At 50.6% G+C, this 14,972-nt stretch overlaps 1 protein-coding gene and 1 pseudogene across 6 annotated transcripts in view; one reads left to right on the top strand and one right to left on the bottom strand.

Moving 5' to 3' along the window:
• The window catches only part of Abhd6 (abhydrolase domain containing 6), a 42,429-nt gene extending 30,675 nt beyond the window's left edge, over positions 1 to 11,754 (bottom strand). Inside the window, exons 1-2 of one of the 6 annotated variants that reach the window (XM_023715686.1) lie at positions 11,300 to 11,754; positions 1,178 to 1,224 (exon numbers count right to left, since the gene is read on the bottom strand). Coding sequence is in view for 3 of the 6 variants with exons in the window: in XM_023715683.1 (XP_023571451.1) it covers positions 823 to 978 (156 nt within the window). In the remaining 3 variants the exon portion in view is untranslated. Of the gene's footprint in view, positions 1 to 822; positions 980 to 1,177; positions 1,353 to 3,876; positions 3,896 to 10,827; positions 10,925 to 11,299 lie in introns of those variants that run through there. The other 5 variants (XM_004631668.2, XM_023715687.1, XM_023715685.1 and 2 more) reach the window with 5 other exon arrangements.
• Positions 11,755 to 13,942: 2,188 nt separating this feature from the next.
• On the top strand, positions 13,943 to 14,966 carry LOC101590713 (annotated as a pseudogene).
• The last annotated feature ends 6 nt before the right edge of the window (positions 14,967 to 14,972 follow it).

The following is a 14,972-nucleotide window of genomic DNA, read 5'->3' as shown; positions in this document are numbered from 1 at the left end:
CACTGTGGCTCAGTGGAATAAGTGCTTCCCTGGCAAGTGGAAGGGCCTGAGTTCAATCCCTGGTTCTGCCACAAAAACAAGCAAACAAACAAACAAAAACCCACTTAATACACCTGATGGGACTGTCCCCAGCTTTTCCAGATGCTGGGATTTCCCCCCATGGCACACGTCCTTTGCTGCCTGAGACACACCCCTCCCTACTTCTCCTGACTCACTGACTTTTGCCAACAGGACTCCCACCAGCTTATGTCCCACATGCCACTGCATTTTCCAGTTACGCAGTGGTGGAGAGGGACCAGCCCCAAGGTCAACTTGTCCCAGTCTACACAAACTGTCATTTAACCTTAGATTAATGAAAATTAAACAAAATCTAAAATTCAACTGCTAGTTTCTTGGCCACTTTTCAAACACCTGACTCCCCACGGTAGACAGGAACTCCTGCAGTGGACAACCTGGCACTGGGGACTGATATATCCAGGCACCTGGCAAGCAATGCCTTAGGCTAGCTAGGGCCAACACTTACTACAAGTGTTGTCTGGGAAGAAGAGTCCCATGAGGAGCAAGACTTTCCGTCGTCAACACGGAAGAACCCTTCTGCAGCACACGGGGCCAGGCCCTCATTTGGCCTCCTTTCAGTTTCTGTACATTTCCACCAGGAGCTTTAGAGCAACCATTTCAGTTCACTCCAGGGATTGCCCTGCACTGCTCTAATACCCCGCAGATAAAACGTGAACCATCCTACAGGGTCCCACTTGTCTTCCCAGCACGGACTTCCCTGACCGCCTGCACCCCAACTAACCAGCTCCCTGCCCCATACCAGACCTGCAAGGCTTCCTGCTCGTCCTCGCCCCTGCGGCTCCCTTCCAGTGGTTTCCTAAGGAACTCCTCTCTGCCTCCAGGGTAGCCACAGCGAGGCACTCCTGAGGAGAACACTGTCGTGGGCCCCAGATTCCCTTGTCTTCCAGACTCCCTCCGCATCACAGCCCTGCCCAGCACAGTTTAAGAACTATTTAGAGGAGCTTTGGGGGTATAATGTAGTTGAAAACCCTTCATCCCCAGCACAGCATGACCAGGGACCCACCCACCCAGTAGAGGGAGCTCCCCCAGGCGCCTGGCCCAGGCTCAGGAAGGGCTGGCTTTGTTGGATGACCTATGGTGTTCAAAGTCCACACTTAACCTCTTTCCCAACTGCTCCTGGCTCTGACAGGAACTGAAAATGAGACTCTGGAATACCAGAAATGAAATGACAAAGCATTAATTCTTCTGCAGGAACACAAATGAAGTGCTAACAGCCAGCCAAACTGCTGGCTGCGGACGGAACAGTACCCTCCTCAGCACAAAGGCAGCGCTGCACGGCGGCTTTATGGTCACCCGCCGCCTCAGGCCACCTCCCTAGTCAGGCAAAGTGCACAGGAGGAAGGCCACCTCAGGCAGTGAGTCAGGGTTAGGACAGGGTACAAGAGTTCAAGGAAGAAATTGGGTGAGAGGGCAAGTACAGAACAGCCATGTCGTGTCAGCCAGGCTGCCTGAACACACAGTGTGACAAGGCAGGGGATGGGATGCTTGGGAACTTTTGTGCTAATAGTGTTTGGACAGGATATCCTGTCTGCATCTGGTACTACAAATAACCACTATAGAAGACAATAACATACAATGTATTAATTATTGAAACTGTCCTAATTGGTTTTGAAACTCTCATGCCATTTGTCTCTCAATAAAATTAAAAAAAACTTTTGTATTATTATTACCAAAAAAGTAACAAGTTGATTGCACAAAATTGTTTTTTAAACATTCACTTAGAAAGAGACATCAGGCCAGGGAGATGGCTCAGTAGAATAAGCGCTTCCCTGGCAAGTGCCAGGGCCTGAGTTCAATCCCCAGTTCCACAAAAAAAAAAAAAAAAAGAGACATCATGGGGCCAGGGAGATGGCTCAGTAGAATAAATGCTTGCCTGGCAAGCACAAGGGCCTGAGTTCAATCCCCGGTTCCACAAAAAAAAAAAAAAAAGAGACATCAGAAACAAGATTAAAATTTGTTAATACAATGAGCTGGTGAGATAGCTCAGCAGACTAAAGCACCTGCTTAGGCAAGCTTAAGGAAGTGCAGGGACTGCTGTTCGATCCTGGCACCACGTGCTGTGCCAGCCCCGCCTCCAGGGCGGGCTGAGCTGACCACAAGGTTCCGGCATGGTGGTGCACCCCTGTAATCCCAGCGCGGGGAGGCTGAAAACAGGTGGATCACGCTGGGTAGTAAGATCCTGCAATAACAAATGACATTAAAAAAAAAAAAAAAAAGAAGCTCTTACATTAACAGACAGGGGAGACTACGTTACACATGTATGAGATTTTTTTGGATGGATACACAAGCAACTGGCATAATGGCAAGCTCTGGGAATGGAAACAGGCAGAGGCGAGTGTGAGCTTGTATTGGTACTTCTTTGTGCCTTTCAAATCGCTACCATATACATACATGAATTAAATAAAACACAGAGACCAGAGATGTAGTCAGGGCTAGCGAGCTTGCCTAGCATGTGGGAGCCTTCCTTTTAATTCTCAGTACTGAAGAAAAAAGAAAGATGATGCCACCCTCTCAAACAAAATGGTCTCTCTTACACTGTCCAACAGAGTAGCCACCACATCATGTGATGATTTAAATTTAAGGAAACAATTAAAGAAAATCGAAAATTCATTCTTCAGCTACCCTCATCAGGCAATTGCTCAACAGTCACACCCGGCTTGTGGCTGTCACAGAACATTCTTGTCATAGCACCAAGTTCTGCAGGCTGATTGCAGACTCTACACTAGCTTAAAAGGTGGTGAAGGACAGCAACCCAACTGTGCTTTCTGAGCAGTGACAGGAATGTGAATGCTATCAGGACAAAAATCCCTCCATGGCCACCACAGCCGGATGGCCCGGCTAGCAAGATGACATAGGACAGGCGGGGGACTCCTGCCCTGTGTGATTCGCCTAAACTCCACCTGCCAGGAACTTTAGTCTTTAAGGCTCAAAGTTCAGAAGTCTAAGATAGAAGATAAGAGGTTTTTACCCTGGAGTCACACAGCCATCCATCAGCCATAAATTCCTGTCCTCTTTGTGATTCTCGGAGAACATGGACCAGAGACCAGGAGGCCTGCTTTACGCGGCGGATCAGCCGGTTCCCCTCAAGGGTTCTCTCTCCCCCAAAAGCCAGCTGGCCCACACCCTCAGCCCCCTGGGGGAAAGCGCACCTCAAGGCTGAGGAGCTGCCAGAACCAGGAGGTCCCTCGGCCTGACTCCTGAGAGGGGGCAGGCAGAGGAGGGAAGGGCAAGCAGGTCGGCCAGCGGTGTGGCTGGTGGCAGGAGCTTGTGTGGCTCGGCTCTTATAGAAGCAAACTGGCCAAGAAGAAAGGCAAGGAAAAACGTGTCAGAAGTCTTGACCCGGTGGAGCATCTTGAAAACATCACTTCTAGGCCAAGGTGTGGGCTGGGATAGTCTAAAATAACCACTTGCTGAAAAGCATGCTGAAGACAACACCACACTGCTGCATGCAAGCCAGTCTCCCACTGGTTCAAACGGGAGCAAAAAGCCACCTGGCCCTTGACCTGCATGGACTCTACAGTTTTCAGGCTCCGGGGGGCCACAGTAAGTTCTCATCTTCCTCAAAGCAAAGTACTAGAAAGAGCCTTACACAAAGATTATTTTTTAGATGACTAAAAGGAATTAAAATAGCCCTGTATATGAGATGCGCTATAACAGGCCTAAAATAGAACCTGGGCATCCAAAGATATTTTCCTGTTACCTAACCTTGTACTTATAAACAAGAAGAATAGTTAGGAGATTAAAGAAGTTTCTGCATCTTGAAAGAAAGTGAGGACATTTTAGGAAGACATTCCTGACCTCTTGCATAAAGCCCAGCATTCTCTCCCCTTTCTCTCCTCCCCAGTAAGGCAGCAGCAAAATGAGCACAAGAAAAGTGTTATGTGGTAAAGCCAGACTTGAAATATCATAGTTCAGAGTGAGATGCTTTGGCACTTTAGCCAAGTAAATAAAACAAAAATCAAAATTATCTTTGAAGTAGTAACAAAGAGCCGGCCAAACAGCTCAGCAGATTAAAGTGCCTGCCAGCATGCACAGGGCCAGGGTTCGATCCCCAGGCCTGCCATTCAGGCCCCACCCCCGGGGCACACTGAGACTGCAATTGTGACACGCACCTGTAATCCCAGCTCTTGGGAGGCTGTAAACAGGTGGATCACTAAGAGTCCGATCTAGTGGTGAGACCCTGAGCACCCTGCAGACCCTTCCCTAAATACAAGGAAAGAATAGTAACAAACACTAAGGAGAGTATGGGAAGTCCTGCCCCCTAGCTCTCGGTCATCATGGCGCTATTCTGAAGAGGCCATTTCTTGCAAAAGGTATCTTAGAGCTCCATTTCTCAAGGACCTTTCAATCTTCTGAGTGCTTGAGCCTCTGCCCCAAAGGGACGCTCACTCTTTCTCAACTGTTAACAAGTCCTACGCTGCCACTGCCTAGGACAAACACAACACACATGCTGCCAGTGCCTGGATGGCTACCAGGAAGGGACAGCAGAGCGAGAATGGTGCACATGACCCAACAGCACGTGCAGCAAGACCACCAATTAACGCAGTCCTGGCATGAGAGCTTGTAGTGCCCACCTACACTGTGGGGATCCAGGTATGAGACTCCCTAACACGACCCTCTTGTGACTATCCCTGCGCCAACAGTGTTAGTCTTTCTTTCCCCGTCCTGTACCAACCCTCTTTCTCCCTTAACACTTCTGCTGCAGTCCAGGCATGGTGGCTCATGAGTGTAACCCCACCACCGAGGAGGCAGAGGTAGGAGGGTCACAAGTTGGAGACCAGCCTGGGCAACTTAGCAAGACCCTGACTCAAAATGAAAAGGGCTGGGGATATCATCCGACAGTAGAGCACTTGCCTAACGTACAGGAGGCATCCCTGGTTCCGGAACAAAATGAAACAAATGACCCTCTTCTTGGCAGAATTAAAAGCTAGCGCCCGTGTGTAGCCCGGCCTCGGACCCGAACAATCTCCACTTCACCCTCCCTGCCCAGGCATTCTGAATGACTGCTTGCTTCTCATGGCACCTGTAATTTGTGGTTCATAGTGAGAAAACCGGCTGCGCCCTGCACAAGGCTGCCCACGCCTGCAGGACGAGTCAGGCCACATCTCTGCATCTGTTGTAACACTTAACACCCACCATGCCTTATCCTTAGTGGGCGCTTGGTCAACACCAAACAAGGTTTCCATCAACATGCAACTGCCTTCTCAAATGGAGAAGAGACCAGTCCCTTCGGCCACTGCACAGGCTTGAGTGCAAAAGTCAGGAGTCAGCAGAGCTGCCTTGTTAACAGCCCACAGGCCCTTTCTTCGTTTGTCCTTGGCCACCAATGCCAGAGGCATTCCTCTTGTCTAGATGGACAGCTGGAACCAAGCAAAGTTGAGCAATCTGCCCAATGTCATCCAGCTTTCTACTCCTCTGCCCCCATCCACCAGGTGCTCACAGCGGCTCTCAACATGGGGCTCAGGGCCACTTGTGACTTGGCACCTCCTCCCCTTTTATTTTTTGAACCAGGGATTGAACTCAGGCTCTTAAGCTTGTCAGGCAAGCACTTATTCCACTGAGCCATCTCCCCGGCCCCATCCTCCCCATTTTTCAGGCAACACTTTCTACTCTCATTCACGATCTCCCTCCACCTACATCTTTCTTAAACAGATTTGCAGCCCCCTGACACATCATGCTGTTCAACACCTCTGTGGCTTTGTCACCCCTACCTACCCCATCCGGATTCTCCCTCCTGCTTGGGATCCAGCTCAGCAAAAGTCTGGCCTGTTGCTGCTGCATTACCCACGTGTAAATGCTCCTGTGGGCCATTTTGCACTCTGATAATCTGGCTCACAATCTCTGTCCGCCACTGACCAGACACCAGATCTTGAAAAATCACTGCACCTCTGAGGACCTCTGTTTGAGGCCAAGCTGGAACAACAAGGAAACTGCTTCCCAGTGGTGACTGTCACATGCTGAGCACCTCCTCTGCACAGACCAAAGCTCCTGCCCACCCTGCCTGGCAAAGTCAGGCAGCCCGACCACACCTCTGTCCATGGCCCTGCTCTGTGGGGACCATCCAGCTGCTGACCCACACTGGGGGCCAGGTCTGTGTGGGTGTCTTTCCACCCTAAGTGCAGCCTATGGCTTGGTCCCCAAAGCCATCACATACAGGGCTGGACTCCTTCCTAGTCTGGGGACATCACACGCAGCAAAAAGCTGGGCAGTCAAAGCCTCTGCAAACCACCTCCCACAAAGGCTGCTGTTATTTTAGATAATTACTGAACACGCCACAGAGCCCAGCCTGCAGCAGAGAAAGACCTTGAGTGACGCCTTCGCCCTGACCTCTGCTCTCCTGACTCAGCGGTTTCCTTGGCGCAGCACCAGAGAACTACAGATGCCCAGGACGAAGCCAGCAGCATCCAGCCACAGGGAGGCAGGGACACTCCACTGGGGCTCTGGGACGGAAAGCCCGGAACATTTCCCTGAGGGCTCCAAAGGGTCTGGTCTGGGAGAAACACTCCATCTTCTGGGAAGAGGCAAGTACATCCAAGGTCAGAAAGAATTTGAACTCTATGTGAATCAGATCCAGACCAGGTTTCCTGACCATGTCACAGGTGACTTTGGGGGCCATATAACGCTTCCTCATAGGGCTGCCCTTTGAGTTAGAAGTGTAGTAGCATTTCTGGTCCCTACTGATGCTACCTCTACGTGTGACAACCAAAAATGGCCAAAGTGGCCCACTGCCGAGAATTCTCAGCTCCAACCCTTGTCTTACCACCTGGTCAATCAGTGGGAAATATTATAGCCTTTCATTAAATCTGCCCTAAAACCTGCCTTCCAGTCCTCCAGGACTCTTGTTTCAATTCAATCTCAAAGGCAGTTCTTAACACTAGCTGCACAGTAAAGTTCCCTGAGGAGCTTTTTTTAAAACTCCAATCCCTGTGCCTCGCCATCCCAGATCAGATGGACTGGGGCACTGCTCTGGCATAGGCACTTTTAAGAAGGTCCCTACGTGGGTCTAACCCAAAGCTGGGATGAAGAAACAAGGCCCACTGCCTCATTCCACCCTCTCCCTTGTCCTCTGACTCTACTAGCAGTGATAAAAGCCACTATCAGCTGAAATAAGGTCAAGAAATCTCATTAACCTCCCCACTCCTGACAATAAAACTCTCTTTGTTAAGCACTGTCTCTTGGCCCATGGATGACTTCCCCAAAAAAAGTACAAAAAAAAAAAAAGAAGTTAACCTCATCATCACGTGGCTGTTCCAATGCTCCACGATCTGCAGTGTTGGTCCCCAGAACTCTCTGGAGAAAATGATCTCTACTTGCTGTGCAGTGCTGAAGCTCACAGGGCAAGACACCTTGCTGCATGTGCCTGCTAAGCACTCAAAATGCGAAGAACTCAACCTCCAGCTTTATTTAGTTTAATTTAATTTTTTTTTTTGTTGTTTTTTTTAGAATTGGGGATTGAACTCAGGCCCTTTAATTTTAATTTTTAATCTAGCTAGTGGTCACTATGTTTCTGACCCTACAGTCACAGAAATAAAACCTCTAGAGTCTTCCAAATTCCATGGAGATTAAAATTTACCAAAATCTGTGCCTTAAAATAGCTCAACAGTCTTCAAACTATCAAATGGAATTCTAATCTATTCCAATAAAGACTTAGTTTAGGAGGAAAAAAAAATTTTTTTTTTTTTGTTTTTTTGAGACAAGGTCTTACTGTGGTTCAGGTTGGCCTTGAGCTCACTTTGTAGCACAGGCTGGTCTTGAGCTTGCAACGATCCCCCTGTCTCAGCCTCTGGAGTGCTGGGATTATAGGTATGCACTTCCACGCCCGGTTTAAAGGAAATTTTAAAGTAAGTGTTTTTCGACTATAGGAAGCTATCGATCTAGCTTCCTGGCAGATTGTAAACACTCACTTTTGAGACGACATCCCCGTCCCCTTCTGCACAGTCAGCACTGTAATAACTGACCTGGTCACTCACAGAACCAGGAGCTTGCAAAGGGAAATGACACACTGAAAATGGATTTCCCCGCTGCGCTGCTTGCCAGTGTGAGTGGTGACACTCACTCTTGCTTTTCTTCCACAGAAATACAAAGATAATCTCTGAATCTACACTTCTGCCCCCAGCGCAGGCCTGTGCCAAAATCCTGCAATCCCAGGCTGTGGAGAGGCCTTGCTGTGCTCACTGCAGCCCAGGAAGTTTATATCTATAATCCCATCGAAAAGTTATTGGAATTCTACTGAGTTAATTTCAATCTCCCAATTCCAGTAAAATCCATGGCAAGAATAAAGATAGTGAGGCATATGTGTAGTTGTGGGGAGTCCAGGGGTCCTAAGTCCAGCCAGGTGAAGGAACATCTGGAACAAAACCTCGACCCAGGGCTGAGCCCGGGTTCTACTCATTCATGAAGAAGGGAGTGGCTTGAGCATGAAGGACTGAGAATGGCAAGAAGTAGGTGAATGGGCCGGAGAGATGGCTCAGTGGAATAAGCACTTCCCTAGCAAGTGCAAGGGTCTGAGTTCAATCCCCGGTTCCACCAAAAAAAAAAAAAAAAAAAGGAGTAGGTGAATGCAGTGAGCTGGGCTACGTAGGCGGCCTGAAATCACTCTGCAATATGCGGAGAAGGCAATATACAAAGTGATCTGCGTAACAACTGAAATAGTGTCTAATGTTCAGCTCTGACAGGGAATATTTCAAGCCCCAGGAAGCCACAGCTTCCCAGCCACCAGTGTGGCTCACACAAGGAAACAACTAGGGTGTGGGGAAACACTGCCTGTCCTTCTCAAAGGCTACCATCAGCACCTCTGGACCAATATGCATTGCTTAAAGCCAGTTGGAATGATAAGGAAAAGTCCTAGGCAGCTGTGTACATACTAGTATGTGGAAATAGGGACAGGCTGAGCCAAAGTGGAGACAACTGCTCCTCCTTCAGGGAGTCTCCCAGGTGGCCCCCCACACAAGACCATCAATAAGGACAAGTTGCACAAACTGGATTTCCACTCTCATTTTGGGTGTGCACTCAGAGAACTCACAGCTCATAAAATTTAAAAACTAAAAAAGAAAAAGAAAGAAAGTCAATTCCATCTCTTTGTTTGTTTGAGACAAGGTCCCATTATATGGTTTAGGTGGGTCTCCAATTCACTATGCAGCCCTGGCTGACCTCATAGTTCCAGCAATCCTTCTGCCTCAGCCTCTGCGCTGAGATTACAAGCATGCATCACCACACCTGACTTCTAGTCTGTCTCTTGCTATAAAGGCAAAGGATGGTTCAAGAGTTGGAAAAAGCTCTGTAGGCCTGAGTGCATGTGCATACACACACATGCACGCATGCATGCGCACGTGCACGCACACACACACACACACACACACCTCTAACTTTTGCTACAGCTGAACTCACTTTCTGACCTCTAAGAGGCAATGTGAACTGCTTATCAACGATCTAACAGCTCCTGCACTGCACAGTAATGCTCAAGGGTCGCTGCTTTTCATAACAGCTGGTGCTGACGGAGGGTCGCGCCCTCTGCATCATTTTATTTAAGAATCACTGGCCGGGGAGATGGCTCAGTGGGCCGGGGAGATGGCTCAGCGGAATAAGCACTTCCCCGGCAAGCGCAAGGGCCTGAGTTCAATCCCCGGTTCTGAAAAAATAAATAAATAAAATAAAAAAAGAATCACCACTGTTCTCTGAGACACTGCCATTACCAGTGCTGAAACTCACAGGCTAGTCCATCTTGCCTAAAGCCATACAGATAACAAATGGTAGAGGGGTGATGTGGGTCAAAGCTGACTTTGGGATAGAAAGCCCGTGTGTTAAGAACAGAAGCAAACACCATTCCGAAGGGGGGTGCCAGCCAGGGCTTCTTATCAGGATGCAGCTCAGGGAGGGAACAGGCTGTGGCAGGGCCCAGCAATCCCAGGCCTGCTCTTACTTCACAAGCCGCTGCACCTGTCAGAAAGGTGCCAGAATGGTACCTTTCCATCCTGGGGCCAGGCCTGGCAGGTGGGCAGAGGGACACACCAAGCACTGCTCCTCCTGCCAGCAAAATGGCATCCAAAGGGCAAGATATATATATATATCTGCAGCAGCACTTCCCAAAAGCACCGTGGGGCGCAAGAGAAACCAGGGCAGTGGTCCTGCCCAGCTGCTCCCTGGGGCAGCAGGAATCACACACCAGAAATGCCTGCGCTGGCACCCAAAGGGGGAAACCCAGCAAAGGCTGCAGTGGGGAAGAACTGTTTTCTCGCTTTTGTGACAGCAAAGGAATTCTGGTGTGTGATTCCTGCTGCCCCAGACCTAAGCCAATGGCAGCCCGCCCCGGAAATCCTACAGGAACCACCCCAGGACCCCTTTCGCCCATGCTGTTCCTGGCACCTGCTTCTACCTGTGTGGCCTCAAGCGAGTTTTTCAGCTCTCTGGACCTCAGTGTATAGAACGGCAGCAGGGAAGACCTCAAGGTGGTCCGGGAACTTAATTTATTGTTTTCACATCTTTCCTTCTTGTAAGGCTGGGGATCAAGCACAGCGCCTCACACCGGGTGTCAAACACCCTCCTACCGAGCTCCATTCCCAGCCCCAGAAGCTAATTTTAGAAAAATAAACTCGTGCTAAGAACACAGGTTATTCATTTCCAATTTCTTACATTATAAAAATGTTAAGTCAAGCCGGGTAAAAAGCCCAGTCTGAGGTCAGAGTCACAGCGCCCCGGGAAGAGGCTGCCTCAGCCTGCACCCCAACAGCAGGGACGGCGGCATCCACCCACCTCACGGGCTGCTGGGTAGGTCAGTGGAGCGGGAGATCTTCCGCCTTCTTTTCCCGGGGCTGGGGACTGAACCCAGGGCCTCTTGCAGGGAGCTATGTCCCTGGGCCTTTTCGTGTTTAATTCTGAGACAAGGCCGCGGTAAGTCTTTAAATTGCCCTGGCGGGGCTTGTATCTGCAATCTCCCGGCTCAGCCTTCCCGATGACGGGGCCCCAGGCATGCACCTCTGGGCCCGAGGGGGTCTTGTTAAGGGGCCGGCCCCAGGAGGCACGCAGCCCTTGCTCGCTCCAGGTGCCCTATTATTAATTAGCAACTACTGCCTTCCACCCGTTGCACCCGGCAGTGCGCGGGCCGCTGCCCAGCAGGTTCTCCGTCTCGGGCTGGGCAAGGCGCCCTGGGTTCCTCCTTCTCATCCCGGCTCCCGCAGGACCCGGTCCCCCACCCCCGCGCCTCATCCTCGGTTCCCGTCCTTACCGCGGCCTCTCGGCCCGGGGTGCAGGCTCCGCCCGCCGGCGGGGGTCACACAGGCGCCGCTCAGCGGCCGGGAGGGACGGTCGGCGCGGCCGAAGGACGCGGGGGCGCCTGAACTGCTCCCCGCGGCACCGCGGGGCCACACTGTGTGCAGGGGCCGCCGCCGCGCACCGGGTATCCGCGCGCCCGGGTCTCGCCGGCTCCACCCCGCCCGCGCCGCCGCGCTCTGCTCTTAAAGGCGCGGCGCCCTCCCCTCCCCGCGTCCGCCGACTGAAAAGCTGGCTCCACAGGCACCGCCGCCGGGGACTGCGGGACTCGAACGTCAGTTTTTCCACCTCCGCGCTGAAAGCGCGAAGCCTAGACGGCAAAGTGAGTGCCGGGCGCAACGTGACCCCAGCAACTCGTCTCCAACCACGCAGCTCCAAGACCGCCGTCCCCAGCGGGCACTGCGATCCTGGCGGCGGCGGCGGCGGCGGCGGCAGAAGCAGTCAGTGGTCCTGCCCGAAGAGCGAAGCGGGGGCGCAGGGCGTGGGGGCCGCAGGGCTTGCCGGGCGGGCTTTCAACCCGAGCCGCGGCTGCACGGGGAAAGCCGGGATCAGATCACTGTCTGGTTCGCGGAGAACGCACTCTGTGCCTGCGCTGCTGGGCGCTGCATCCACCCGGGCCTCGGGCACGATCTGAGAGGGCCAGAGAGTTAAGAGAGGGCCGAGGGGCGGTCACAGGGAAGCGTGGCTACGCGGTAGCGGTGGTTTGCATTTAACCCCCTGAGGCCGGCGCCGAGGTTAGCTTGCCCAGGGTCTGTGCCTGGAAAGTACGGACTGGCAATTTCCGTAGAGGCCCTGTTGACCCGGAGATGCGGGGAGTTCATGAGCGTCTGGAAGGGTCTCTGCCACCTCTAGGAATGGGCACTATGGCCATGCCTTCCTACTAGGGACAATTAAACCTCAACCTGGCCTGGCTAGGTCTTGTTTTCCGAGTCTCAATTTGTTTAATTTAATTTTTGCTGTACTGGGGATTGAACTAAGGTCTTCACACTGATTCACATCCCCAAGCTTTAATTTTATTTATTTTTTTTTCCAGACCAGGGCTTGCTAAATCGCTCAGTTGCTCAGGCTGGGTACAAATCTTAATCCCCCTGTGCCAGCCTCCCAGAATGCGGGTGTTCTGGGCGTTTGCCATGGCAACGGGCTTCGTGTCCCAATTTAGGTGTTGCTTTCTTTGGCTTCCTAAGCTGCCTTTGGGCTCGTTCTCCATCGAGACAGGAGGATGTCAAATTTGAGCTACACCAGGGCAACTCCCAGACTTAGCCAGACCTTGTCTCAAAATAATAGTAAAAAGCTGAGGACATAGCTCAGTGTAGGAGCCCTAGGTTCAATTCGTAGTACTGCACAGAAAGAAAGAAAGAAAGAAAGAAAGAAAGAAAGAAAGAAAGAAAGAAAGAAAGAAAGAAAGAAAGAGAAAGTGAGCAAGCGAGCGAGCCAGAAAGAGAGAGAGAGCGCGCACTCAGCGAACTAAAATGCCTGCTTAGGTAGAGTGCAGATCCCCAGCATGCCAAACCAGCCCCGCTCCCGGGGGCACTCTGCGACTTTGAGATTGGGCGACTTTGAGACTGGGCGTGGTGGCACGTGCCTGTAATCCCAGCACTTGGGAGGGAGGCTGTAAACAGGTGGATCACTACAAGTCCGATCTACGTAGTAAGACACTGTAGACCTTGTCCTAAAATACAGAATGAAAAAAATTATTCATTCATTTAAGAAACAAGTACTGAACACCAGCAGTATGCTGTGTGGAACCTTGTAGGGTTGGGCAGAAAAGGCGCACACAGCACGTGGGCTTCCTGTGCACTGAATCCTTAGCTTGGTGGAACCACTGCTCAGCTGGACTCTCTCCACTAAAATCTGTCACCAAGGCACCCTCAGGCCACACCCATCCACTCCCTCAGGGTCCTCCACCCCCCATCCTGGCAAAGTTGGGCAAGGCTGGGGCCTGGTGAATGGTGTATGGACAGGGAGCCCCAGAGATACAGAAGGCCCTGGGAACACTCCTGAAAAGCCACCTCTGGCAGAGCAGATGCACCTTATCCAGAGTCAGGGACGATGTCCTGGGGCTACAGCAGCATCCTCCAAACTGGTGGCCACCTCATCACTCAGGGCTGCATAAGATTCCCTTCAGGGAGCTGTACCCACAGTTTTAGTGACGGGTCACAAGGCTGCGCTGCACAGTCCCCCATCTTCTCTCTCCTTACTGCCTGCCAAGCTGACACCTTTCCAAGCCACCTCCACCAGCATCCTCAGGGCAGCCCAGGTGGGAAGCAGGAGAAGAGAGCTGGCCGGGCAGTCCTGGCCTCCAGAGCTTCACTCAATGCAGCCCAGGGTTGAACAATGCTGAAAAGAAAAGGAAAGGAAGCCAAGAGAGACTTCCTGGGAGGCCCCAGCCTGGAAGTCATCCATAAACTCTACCTGTGTGGAAAACTAGCAACGTTTGTGCTTTTTCATTTTGTCACTTCAAAACCTTAAAACTGGTGTAAGGGTATTGCCCAGTGATAGAGCACATACTTAGCTGTGTGAGGCCATATATGTTTGTTTCCTAGCACTGAAAAAAAAATTTTTAAAGAAAGAAAGAGGTCGGAGGCTGCGTCCGCTGCAGCGGGTTCCGCCACGCTCCAGATAATCTTTTCCTGAAGGAAAGCTGCCACTTCATATGCTTCAGAAATGGCTCTTCCAATCATTGTAAAATGGGGTGGACAGGAATATTAAGTGACCACGCTTTCGGAGGATGATACTGTGCTTGATCTCAAACAGTTTCTCTTACTGGAGTGCTGCCAGAACACCAGAAATTACTGGGACTCAAATTGAAAGGCAAACCTGCAGAAAATGATGTTAAGCTTGGAGCTCTCAAACTGAAACCAGATACTAAAATCATGATGGTGGGAACTCGTGAGGAGAGCTTGGAAGATGTCTTGGGTCCGCCCCCTGACAATGACGATGTTGTCAATGACTTTGATATTGAAGATGAAGTAGTTGAAGTGGAAAACAGGGAAGAAAGTCTGTTGAAAATTTCTCGGAGAGTCAAACAGTACAAAGTGGAAATACTGAATCCTCCCAGAAAAGGAAAAAAGCTGTTGGTACTAGATGTTGATTGTACGTTGTTTGACCATAGGTCTTGTGCAGAGACTGGGGTAGAATTAATGCGGCCGTATCTTCATGAATTCCTAACATCTGCATATGACGATTATGACGTTATTTGGTCTGCGACAAATATGAAGTGGATTGAAGCTAAAATGAAAGAACTGGGAGTGAGTTCCAATGCAAATTATAAGATTATCTTCATGCTGGACAGTGCTGCCATGATAACAGTGCATACCCCAAGGAGAGCACTGATAGATGTAAAGCCTCTTGGTGTTATTTGGGGAAAGTTTTCCGAGTTTTACAGCGAGAAAAATACCATTATGTTTGATGACATAGGAAGAAATTTCCTAATGAACCCACAGAATGGACTCAAGATAAGGCCTTTTATGAAAGCACACCTAAATCGAGATAAAGACAAAGAACTTTTAAAATTAACTCAGTACCTCAAAGAGATAGCAAAATTGGATGACTTTTTGGAGCTAAATCACAAATACTGGGAAAGGTATCTCTCAAAGAAGCAAGGACAGTAGTCACACGTTATCCCAGCC

The sequence above is a fragment of the Octodon degus genome, unplaced genomic scaffold, assembly GCF_000260255.1.
Source record: "Octodon degus isolate 3935 unplaced genomic scaffold, OctDeg1.0 scaffold00043, whole genome shotgun sequence".
Lineage (NCBI taxonomy): Eukaryota > Metazoa > Chordata > Mammalia > Rodentia > Octodontidae > Octodon > Octodon degus.
The sequence above is the reverse complement of the archived record's forward strand: the minus strand, read 5'-3'. Positions and strand labels throughout refer to the sequence as shown.